This window comes from Sinocyclocheilus anshuiensis, unplaced genomic scaffold (genome assembly GCF_001515605.1).
Source record: "Sinocyclocheilus anshuiensis isolate Anshui unplaced genomic scaffold, SAMN03320099.WGS_v1.1 scaffold1543, whole genome shotgun sequence".
In the NCBI taxonomy this organism is placed as follows: domain Eukaryota; kingdom Metazoa; phylum Chordata; class Actinopteri; order Cypriniformes; family Cyprinidae; genus Sinocyclocheilus; species Sinocyclocheilus anshuiensis.
This window is the reverse complement of record NW_015551074.1, coordinates 316,894-328,995: the sequence shown is the minus strand read 5'-3', so window position 1 is coordinate 328,995 and position 12,102 is coordinate 316,894. Positions and strand designations below refer to the sequence as shown.

Below are 12,102 nucleotides of genomic sequence, written 5' to 3'. Positions count from 1 at the left end.
TATAAATACACACACATACAGTATATATATTGAAAATATTTACATGTATATATTTATAGTCATAAAATCTATATTATATATAAATATATTTAATATATAAACAGCATATTTTTCTGAAATATATACACACGTGTGTGTATTTATATATACATAATAAATATACACAGTACACACACATATATTATGTAAACAAAAAAATATATTTTGGATGCGATTAATCACGTTTAATCTTTTGACAGCACTGTTATTTATTTATAAAAAAAATATTATTTATTTTAAACAAATTTTTTTTATTTATGTATTTTAATCTAATTTTGTATTTTTTTTATTTAATAAATTTTATTTAATTTATTATTATTTTATTAATTTATTTATTTAAATAATTTACATTTAATTTATTTATTTACATTTTGTACACTGTTTTTATTCCTAACTTTTTCACGCCCCCCCAACACTCCCTTTTATTTAGCGTCATGCTCATGTGCTTCGATTAAAAACGCAGTACTGAAACCACAATTTACGCTTTAAAATAAAAGGGATGAGTTGAAATTTTCTGGATGTCACAAACGCTGTCAATAGATCTTGTACTGAACCAGAAACATCCGATTGATCGCAAGTTCACGGTGTTAAATATGATCCGATCGTTTGGAGGTCACTTGTGATTGAATCTCCTGAGACGAGATGAGTTAACACAAAAAACACGAGACATGCACCTCAGTTTTCCTATGAAGCTCTCGCCCTCAATCGTTTGGAGGTCACTTGTGATTGAATCTCCTGAGACGAGATGAATTAACACAAAAAACACGAGACATGCACCTCAGTTTTCCTATGAAGCTCTCGCCCTCACGGGACAGATCTGTGGCATCTACAGAGATCAGATAGTTGGATGTTTTGCTCTTTTTCCTCTTGCGTCCGGCCAATAAGAACACCTGATGAAAGAGAGAGAGAGCGATTAAACGTGAGCAGAAGTGATTGTGAAGGATGCGATGCGTTCAGATCAGACCTTCTTGCCGTCTTCTCTCTCCAGGTGCATGAAGTACGTGGGATAGAGGCCGCGGTCCATGCCCTTCTTGTCCCGCGAGATGCGACACTTGACCGTGACTCCCCGCGGAGCCGGACGGAGCACAAACTCCTCCAGATTATCCACCTCAACGGAGGAGCCCTCAGCCGACGGAGAACCCAGCGGGAGACACTCCTGACGGGACAGAAGACAAAACACACACATTTAGTCCTCTAACAGACATATCATTCATTATTCTCACAGGGTGCAACATGATTTTCATCTCTGTCTCTGAGAACATGAGGAAAGTTCACAAACTGAATGAAATACTTTCCCATATCCCAGTTTAATATTCAGAGTTTAATGGACTCTATGCACAATCGCTTCCGCTTTTAGGCCACTGCAACTTCCAATGCAGTGCAGTGTATGGAAATTCTGAGAAAATTAAGCACAAAATGAAACCTTGAGGCAGTGTTACACAACAGGACAAAGCAATATTGATATGGTCCACTATTATTAAGGTGTTTTTATTTATTTATTTATTCCAATTTTTAATTATTATTCATTTATTTTAAATCTCTTTTTTTATTATTTACTTAGTTTTATCTATTTATATTTTAAACAAATAGATAATTTAATTGTATATTTAGATTTTTATCTATTATTTATTTCAATTGTTACATAATATTTGAAATACTTTTTAAAATATTTTATTATTTTAATTATTTATTAATCAATTCATTTATTTTAATTTAATTGTATTTATATTTTTAATCTAATGTTTTAGTATTTATTAATTTATTCTAATAAAATTTTTATTATTTATAATTTTTAATCTAACATTTATTTATTTAAGAAAATGTTTCATTATTTATTTTTTATTTTAATCTATTTTCACATTATTTATTTATTTATTTTAATAATTTTTTCTTTTTAATATTTTATTATTTTAATCTTTTTTCATTATTTATTTATTTTAATCTACTTTTATTATTTATTTATTTTAAGCTATTTTCCCATTATTTATTTATTTTAATCCATTTATTTTATATTTAAGTATATTTTTAATGTTTTATATATTTTTTATTTTGATTAGCAAAACAAAATGGTATTTTTTTATTTAGTTTTTTATTTAAAGCTTCTGTAATTCACTGAAGCATTGCGGTTTAATATAATACACTAAAATGTTATGTTTACTATAGTTACTAATATATATAATATACTATATTGTAATTATTTGTAAATTGACAGTTATATGATAAGACAGAAAGAGTTTGCTACAGTTTGCTGTAGGACAACACTATAGCAATGCTCGCGGAGCACTGAGAGTTTAGCAGAAATACGCAGACACTTAAGAGTCCATTTGCCCAAAACGGCGTGACTCTGTTTATGTGTAGGTTGTTGTGTCTGTCTGACCGTGGTGGATTTGGTGCTGGAGGCCGACGCAGGACGAGTGCTCTCTGTGTTCGGCTCTTCAGCTTCATCATCATCATCATCATCATCATCATCCTCACTGGCCTCGTCGTAGTTCATGCTGCCAGAAAGTCCTGAGAGAAACAGAGTTTAAAGAGCTTGAGATGAGAAACAACAGCTGCTGCACTGAGACGAGGACTGCCATTTACACAGCCTCCTGAGACACACACTCACACTCACACACACACACACAGACTGTGTGCTCTTTTTGGCATTTTTAAAATGTCCCCAGCAGTCTTTCGGTAATATAATTTATAGTAGTAAACTCTCTATAGTTCTTAATAGTTTTGTTCTTTTTACACTCTTTATACATTTTGTGTACTGTTTTGCATATAAATGTTCAAAGTTATAAAAAAAGTTAGTAAACTTCTTATTAAGAGGACAACATGTAAGTGTCTATAACTTCGTTATAGACGTTTGTGTGTGCGTGTGCGTGTGTGCATGTGAGCGTGTGTATGTGCGTGCGTGCGTGTGTGTTTGCGTGCGTGCGTGTGTGTGTGTGTGTGTGCGTGTGCGTGTGCGTGTGTGTGTCAACCATTTTTGTGAAATAAATTAGCAATTTGTGTGTGTGTGTGTGTGTGAGTGTGTGTGTGTGTGTGCGTGTGTGCATGTGAGTGTGTGTGTGTGTCTTACCGCGTCTCTGCAGCAGAGTGTGTATGTCCGGTTTGGGCTCCAGCAGTGTGTCGGTGTCGGCGTCTGTCTCTGGCTCTTCTGCAGCGGGCGGCGGACTGACCGACAGAACCTGGATCTTACTGCCCAGATCTGGAGCTTCTGAACCCAGCAGAGCCGCGGGGCCATCGATGCCTGATGGACAACACACACATACAGCCGCAGGGCGAGATACTGAATGCAAATCAAAGCACAATGTTTAATTCTAGATCTATTCAGCAGGCAGAGAGATCATTTTTGTTTGATAGTGGAAACTAAAAAGTCTGACTGCAAATGAATGAAAAACCTCCCAGAGAGAATGAAGGACAAATATCAGATATGTGTCCTGATAAACAGATAAGAGAAGCCAAAACTATATTGATGCAAAACTGTGGGATTAATAATAAAAAGCACAGTGAGGAGTGTCATGATTTAAAGGGCTAGTTCAACCAAAAATGAAAATTTGCTGTTAATTTACTCACCCTCAGGCCATCCAAGATGTAGGTGACTTTTTTTCTTGAGTAAAACAGTAAAGAAGATTTTTAGCTGTAATCGTAGTCCTTGGTGATTCACAAAATGCACGTCAATGGGTACCGTCCCTTCAAGAGTCCAAAAAGTACATCAGGCAACACAAAATGAATACCTGTGGCTCCTGACGATATATTGAGGTCTATTGAAGTGAAATGATCAGTCTGTGCAAGAAACTGAACATTATTTACAACATTATTACCTGTAATCCAGAGAATCAGGCAAACAGGATTCTTTTCTGAGAACTGGTTCTTTCCGACAGTTCGTTTCAATGAAGTGGTTCGATTCACTAGTTTGTTTGCGTAATCACGCAATATACGCGATTATATTATTAAAGCATGGTGTGAAACGTGGATGTTTTACATGTCTAAAGCATATAAAGTGAATGAACTAGTCTTCATCAGCTCACCTTTTTACATAAACAATGAGAAACCATAAAAACGTTCACTTGCCCTCTTCATTCAAGTGTTCGGTTCACACATGCTCATATCAGCGGCTCATCAGTCTTCAATCTGAGTCGAATTGTTTCCTCAGTTCAGTGACTGTTGGAGGAACTGGAGCACTGAATGATTCATTCATCATAGGATCAGATACGCTGCTATTATAACTCATTTTGAGTTGGAGTGACTGTCAGGCATCCGAAAGTGAGTTCTGATTGAGTAACTTGTAGATCTGTGTTGCTCCAGCCGCAAACTGTTTCAGACGCTTCAGTCTAATTTTGCTTCAACTAGTTCACCAAAAACAACCGTTTTTTTTGTTCACGAACCGGGCATCACGTTTTCTTGATTCTCTGGATTACAGGTAATAATGTGGTAAATAATGTTCAGGTTCTTGCACAGACTGATCGTTTCGCTTCATAAGACCTCAATGTATCGTCAGGAGCCACGGGTATTCATTTTCTGTTGCCTGTATGTGCTTTTTTGATTGAATCACAAAGGACCACAGTTTGAGGTGAAGATCTTCTTTACTGTTCTACTGAAGGAAAAAGTCATCTACATCTCAGATGGCCAGAGGATGAGTACATTAACAGCAAATTTTCATTTTTGGGTGAACTGTCCCTTTAAAGCCTCACCATCCAGGATGATGTCACTGGCAGTGCTGAGGTGCGTCTCCACGAGTGGCGCTTGTTCTTCACTGCGGCGGGGCCGCGAGCGCCGCGGACGTCCCTCTGAGTTCGGCTGGACCATCAGCGGCTCCTGACGCTTCCGCCGCTGCTTCTGCTCCAGCAGCGCCCTCTGCAGACACAATAACACCATTAACACACTCAGATCATTCATTATTCATCATTTAATAGATGCATACAGTGTATTTAATAGAGGGTCAAACCATTAGAGCAAATATAAAACGAGGGTGTTGTCTGTTATTGTGGCTTTATAGAGAACATGCAATCAGATCATGAGATACATTGAGAGACTTACTGTGCTTGAATCATCATTCTGCTGTTGTGTTTATATTTCAGTGTTGTTATTGTTAACTAAAACTATTGAAAATCATTTTCAGTCATTTAAATAAAGATAAAAATTTAAAAATATAAACGTTACAAGAAAAACTTAAACTTTAAAATATGAATGGGAACTTGAAATGTTCTTTTTATTCCAGTGTTATTACTGTTAACTAATTTTTCGGTAATTGAAATAAAATAAAATATGATATAAATATATAATATATCTAAATATTAAATATAAAAACTTAGACTTAAAAATGTAGACTTGAAAAACAAAAACTTCCAATATTGTTATTCTTAACTTCAACTATTAAAAATCATTTGTCGTTAATTGAAATTAAGCTGAAATAAAATATAAATATTACATAAAAACTTAAACCTATAAGAACATTAACGTAAACTTAAAATGTTTCTTTTCAGTGTTATTATTGTCAACTAAAACTATTAAAAAATGTTTCTGGTTTATGTTTATTTTAATTGAAATAAAATACAATAAAATAAATGGACTCTAAAATAAAATAAAATAAAATAAAATAATGTCCTGGCAACTAACTGAAATAAAAAAGTTCAAGTTGAAGTACTAAAATTACTAAAACTGAAAGCAAAATTAATTAAAGCTAAATATAAAAAGAAAATAATAACATTAAAATAAAAGCTAAAATATTAATAAATATTAGTACATAAATAGTACTAAAATAACACTATTCTATTCTACTATATAAGCAATTTAAGCTACGACATGTTGTCCACTACATTATTCCCATACTTCCATTTGTGTTTTTTCATAGTTTTGATGATTATAAAATGTGAAAAACAGTCATACGAAAGAGTAAGCAGGAGCATCACAACATTTGACAGCTATTGTAATACAAAGATAATCTACTACAGCTGAGATGAAAGAACAGCGAGAGCTCAGCGCAGCACAGGAAGTGAACGATAACAGTCAAGCATCAGAAGGATGAACCAAAAACACACACAATCCTTCCCAGAAACGAAACACTCACAGAAAGAAGTTGACGCACACTCGCTAGAATCATCCTTACAACAGCAGAACCGGGCAGTGTGTGCGTTTGTGAGAAAGAAGTGGGATGAAATGACAGCAGACGACAGACAGGAAGAGAAATGAGGGCTGCTGACACAATAAGAGTTTGAGCGAAGAAAGGTTTCACTTAAGTTCACCTCACGCTGAAGGAGCGGAGACACAGGAAACAAGACCTGTCAATCATTTCACAACGGAAAGTAATGTCTACACTGTGTATTATTGTGATTTATTGTGTGTTATTCTGTATTGTTGCATTTTATTGTGTTTGGATGTTTATTTGTTTTGTTGTGTTGTCACGCGTTATTGTGTTTTGATGTGTGTTTTTGTGTTTTATTGTGTTATGTATTGTGTTATTGTTTTGATGTGTTTTTTGTATTTTGATGTGTATTTTTGTGTTTTGATCCATGTTATTGTTTTGATGTGTTTTTGTGTTTTGATGTGTATTTTTGTGTTTTGATCCATGTTATTGTTTTGATGTGTTTTTGTGTTTTGATGTGTATTTTTGTGTTTTGATCCATGTTAGTTTTGATGTGTATTTTTGTGTTTTGATCAGTTATTGTTTTGAAGTGTTTTTTGTATTTTGATGTGTATTTTTGTGTTTTGATGCATGTTGTTGTTTTGATGTGTTTTTGTGTTTTGAAGTGTGTATTTGTGTTTTTATGATTGTGTTATGTTTTGTCGTGTAAATGTGTCTCACCTGTTTCTCCAGTTTCTGCTGTCTGAGGTTCAGACTGTCGTCCTCCAGTGAGCTGAAACACAACAAACAACAATAAAAACCCATTAACAACACACACACACACACACACACACACACACACTTACACCATTTCATTCAGTAGATAAGTTCATTATATTCACTAATGGCTGAATCTGAATCTAAAACACATCATTTGACATGTTGAGAGATTGAACGTTGCATTGTGAGTGCTTTCACTGGCATCAGTCATCTATCAGTCATTGTGTTGCTAGGCAACTGAAAGACACCCAAACGAAAGAAAATCAATTTCTCGCAAACATCTTCACATGACTATGTGTCTAAAAATACACACCCACACCCACATAAACACCCACACTGCAGAGACCGGAGAAACATTTCAGACCTGCGTTAAAAGTATAAATATGAAGCTTGTATTTTTGATTAAAGCATCATAGTATAAAGTAGCGATTTTGTTGTACCTGGTCATGGCAGTGGACGCGAAGCTGGAAGAACTGGAGGGTCTTTGTTTCCATGGCGATGACAGACGGATGCAGAGGAGAGAAACACAAGAGAGGAAGAGTCAGTGATGAAAATGACGAACACACACCTGAATTAATGTTTCATGCTGACGAAGGTAAGGTGACACACAAGCTGTCTGATGTGACTCCTGTGTCGCTGTGGTAACCAGCGCCAACATGACAACCACACACTCTGACAGATGCTCTCCAGTTAAGAAAGAAAGAAAGTGCTGTGAGAGGAATGCGAGTGTTGAGTGGAAACTTCGCCTCTCAGTGGATCTGAAGATCTCAGAGGAGCAAAACATCAACCAACACAAACCTGACCATCATCTCACACACTCCTTCCATCCATCCATCGTTCAATATTTTTATCTATCGATCTATCTAGGAAGAAAAAAGAAAGAAGGATCAAATGGATGAAATGAAGCAGTAATAATGCAGTGTTGTGTGAGGAATGTGAGTGATATCTATCAATTGTTCTCTTTTTATCCATCTATCCATCCATCCATCCATCCATCCATCCATCCATCCATCTATCATCCATCCATCCATCTCTCCATCTCTCCATGTATCCATCCATCTCTTCATCTCTCCATGTATCCATCCATCCATCCATCTCTCCATCTCTCCATGTATCCATCCATCCATCCATCCATCCATCTCTCCATGTATCCATCCATCCATATATGCATCCATGCATTTGTACCTAATGTAATATTTTTAGGAATCAATCACAGCAAAACGTGTTTTCCCGTCAATGTCAATAAACCCTGCATCCGTCAATCCATTAATTTATACTCATTTACTAAACATTCTATCATTCATTATAGAGGAAGAAATGTCCGCATTGGGAAACAACAGCAGCGTCATTCAGGAAATGAAACACTGTGAGCTTAATGACTGCAAACACACCTGACAAACACACAACAGAGTGACTGTCCTCATGTGAATACAAACCACACACACCTCTATATGAAACACAAGCTTTGAACACTAAGCCTCTGTTTGTCTGGCTGAGAAGAGCTCTTCACCGTCTCCATGTCGAGTGTGTGTGTGTGTGTGTGTGTACCTGTATGACCAGTGGCTGTAAGCGGGCTGAGAAGAGCTCTTCACCGTCTCCATGTCGAGTGTGTGTGTGTGTGTGTGTGTACCTGTATGACCAGTGGCTGTAAGCGGGCTGAGAAGAGCTCTTCACCGTCTCCATGTCGAGTGTGTGTGTGTGTGTGTGTGTGTGTGTGTGTGAGTGTGTGGCATGGGCGTCTCTACCTGTGCAGATCATGAGGGAACACACGCATGACAGCCACAGGTGAGCCCTCAGGGCTGCTGCTGGTTACTATGGCAACAGCACCCCACAGACACCCTTTGATAAGCATGATGTTGCCGAGCGTTTGGTGTCACTCTGAAGTGTGAACGCTTCTCCACGTGAAACCCACCAGCCTAAAACTGCACACACGTCTGCATTAATGCATGTTTGACATTTGCAATATAGCATAATCGAAAACTTTTTAACTCTAATGTGGTATTATAGTTTTCCTCAATCGATTTGGCTCATTTTTTAAAAACGGTCCTAACCTTCTCTAAACTGTAAATGCAATTGTCACAACTGTTATATGGGACATCACAACTCTATTGCATGTATGCATAGTAACTCACCCAAAACATTTACAGTGTTTCTCAGTTTTCGTCGCTTTGGCTCAAATGAGTATTTTGTTTTTCAAAACAATGCTCAGATTTCTGAACAATTCGTTTCTTGTTCCTGCTAGCTTTAAACTTCTAATGCATTTAAGCAGACTGCATATGTTTTGGCACAAAAGTACATTTGTCTACAATTTGCATAAATGCACATGGCTTGTTGATCAAAACTGATGAGAGCAAAATTCTCAGTGCAAAATTTCTAAAAATGTTTTCACCATGTGAGCCATCAAAATCAAAATCTCTCAGAAATACATGTATATTTTATAAATAGCTCTGATTGACGTCTGCTAAATGTTTGTGTGTGTACTACAGTACTGCTTTTCTCAGTAAACTTTTACCTACTGTTGATCTAAAAAGATGAACAGCCAGACAAAATTTAATATATCATTATAGACTAAATATATCTTTAGTAAGCAGTCAGTGGAAAAAACAAACGAAAAATGATATTGCTATTAGGGGTGGGCGATATACCGTTAGAAATGTGTCAACCGGCAGAGATTTTGGACTATCGTCTCTATTATAAATAGCTCTGATTGACGTCTGCTAAATGTTTGTGTGTGTACTACAGTACTGCTTTTCTCAGTAAACTTTTACCTACTGTTGATCTAAAAAGATGAACAGCCAGACAAAATTTAATATATCATTATAGACTAAATATATCTTTAGTAAGCAGTCAGTGGAAAAAACAAACCAAAAATGATATTGCTATTAGGGGTGGGCGATATACCGTTAGAAATGTGTCAATCGGCAGAGATTTTGGACTATCGTCTCTATCGCGTTTACATGCTCACGTGACGTTGCTGTGCAACATGGTCACGAAAACTTATCATTTGCACACTTTAAGCATTGCGGTTTAAAAACAAGTGATTTTAAGCCGCTGAAACACAATCAGCAGCGAAAGAGAACTCATTTGGCTATATGCGCTGTCAGAGAGGCGCGCGCACGTGAAGATGGTGCTCATAGACTTTTTGCCGCTTTATAGGCCTTGAACGGTTAAATACACACACTTGTTTGAGTCAAAATGCCCTTCTTTGCAAGTATCCTCATCAACACAGTAATTTAAGTAATTTAATTACTTGAGTGAAAGCAAACAGTTGAGAAAGAAAGCACATATGTATAGTAACAGTATACTGGATCCGGGCAGCTCTTAAAGTGACAGCAGTCTAATATTCCTTTTGTAACTTTAACTTTTGAAGAAATATATATTTAATTTACACGGTGAAGAATATGCAGTGTTTTTATACATTTGTTTACTTTATACAATGTATTTAGCATTTTTTTTATTTGTTCTACTGTAGATTTTTGTCCCGTTGCTTGTAATTAGTTTCTTATTCTTATTTAATCGCCGACTGTTGACTTGTCTTCAGTGAGCTTGAGTTTTGTTTTTGTTTTTTTAAATTTAGGCTAGTATTCGTTTTTGGTGATATTGACACTGGTGACAAGAATAATGACAACTCTATGGTATCAAAAATGTTGATCATAAAGACCTTATTTAAAGCAAAAATAACTATATTGTGATATATAACGATACGGGAAATAAAATTACTCATATCATGATATAAGATTTCCGTCATATCGCCCCTTAATTGTTATACAACAAACATTTCCAGAATTGACTGCCATGCTGAAACAAACATCTAAACATATTGAGCATTTAGACCAACTTTTCATTTTGGTGGCTCTGGTCAATTTACTTACACAATAACCAGGTTTCGAAGCACGAGTTTTGGGTGAGTAACTGCATTTTGCAGACATGCAATTTTGTAGAAAAATTGTAGAAAGCTTTACTTACTCTTTTGCGCATATGGGCCAAAACGTGCAATTTGCTTGAATTAATGAGAAATTAAAATCTGGTGTGAACAAGAAATTGATTATTCAGAGATGCGAACTTTACTGGTTTGAGGGGAAAAAGAGAGAACTGAGTCAATGCAAATGAGAAAAATGTTACTTATTCTTTTGCATACGTGGGTTAAAATACATGCAATTTGCTTAAATTAATAAGAAATTCAAATCTGGTTTGAACATGAAACTAATTGTGAAAGAAAAAAAAATGTGATTCAAGAATTGAGCCAAAACGTTCGCGTGAAACTGACAAGTTTCAGAGGTCATATAATCATTTTATCATATTTTTTCATTGAGGTGAAGGGAAAATTATTTTTTACAATCATTTTGCACCACCTCTCTGAAATATTTATTTAAAAAGTTGTGATTTTAAACTTCTATATGGTCTACTGTTATGCATCAAATTGCATCATAAATCAATAAGACAAAATGCTTTTAAGGAATAATGGTCTCTATTCTTCCTCCTAATTACTTCTCTGTGAGGGAATGGAACTGTCTGATAATCTTGTAGATATCATTGACAGGTAAATGTCAACGTGTCACTGTAAACAAGATTTTTTGGACTGAGGAGGAAGTTTTGAGGAAGTTCTGAAACTTTTATTTTAAAAAGAAGGAAAGTCTGAAAATCCGCTCTAACCCCAGACTGCTGTGTGTAAGTCGGTTTGGCAAGCAACCGTCTGTTATGTAAATTATTATAAATGTAAACGCAAACTGCAATCATCTCATCTGCAGCGTGTCATTTCCTCTCACGGCTCTGATAATGATGCCAATCTCAGGCTGTGCTGTACTTCCACGTTCATCTAATGGCTACCGAACAGACCGTAATTGCACCATAATAACACTCTCAGATTCAGACTCAGGTCTGCGAGTGGATGGACCATTTTCTGGCTTTGTGAATGAACTCCTTGAAAATGCACGCTGCGATTTGTGAAGCCAGGCCAGCTGCATTCATCAAGAGATCTAGGAGACACACACGTGCAAATAAATAGACAAATAAACACGCCAACATGCATGCAAATACACAGCAAGCCTAATGCATTCTGTGTCTCAGTGCTGTTGGTTATAATAGACCACAACAGTCAGGGTCCAGAAGTAAAATCCCATTCATTTTCCCCAAAATTAAAGCTTTCAAGATCTACCATAAGCTTTGAGGTTCAATGTCTGTAGCTGACACAAGTCAGTGTCACTTCATTTTTAAAACACTTATTCAACAGC

The 12,102-nt window shown here is 36.0% G+C and overlaps 1 protein-coding gene across 1 annotated transcript in view; it reads right to left on the bottom strand.

Annotated features, from left to right (window-relative positions):
* tulp3 (TUB like protein 3) overlaps window positions 1-8,729 on the bottom strand; it is a 20,470-nt gene extending 11,741 nt beyond the window's left edge. Inside the window, exons 1-8 of the mRNA XM_016452124.1 lie at window positions 8,617-8,729; window positions 7,312-7,353; window positions 6,833-6,884; window positions 4,722-4,884; window positions 3,107-3,277; window positions 2,417-2,547; window positions 1,004-1,195; window positions 817-929 (exon numbers count right to left, since the gene is read on the bottom strand). Coding sequence (XP_016307610.1) covers window positions 817-929; window positions 1,004-1,195; window positions 2,417-2,547; window positions 3,107-3,277; window positions 4,722-4,884; window positions 6,833-6,884; window positions 7,312-7,353; window positions 8,617-8,723 — 971 coding nt within the window. The 5' untranslated portion in view covers window positions 8,724-8,729. The remainder of the gene's footprint in view (window positions 1-816; window positions 930-1,003; window positions 1,196-2,416; window positions 2,548-3,106; window positions 3,278-4,721; window positions 4,885-6,832; window positions 6,885-7,311; window positions 7,354-8,616) is intronic.
* Between the last annotated feature and the right edge of the window lie 3,373 nt (window positions 8,730-12,102).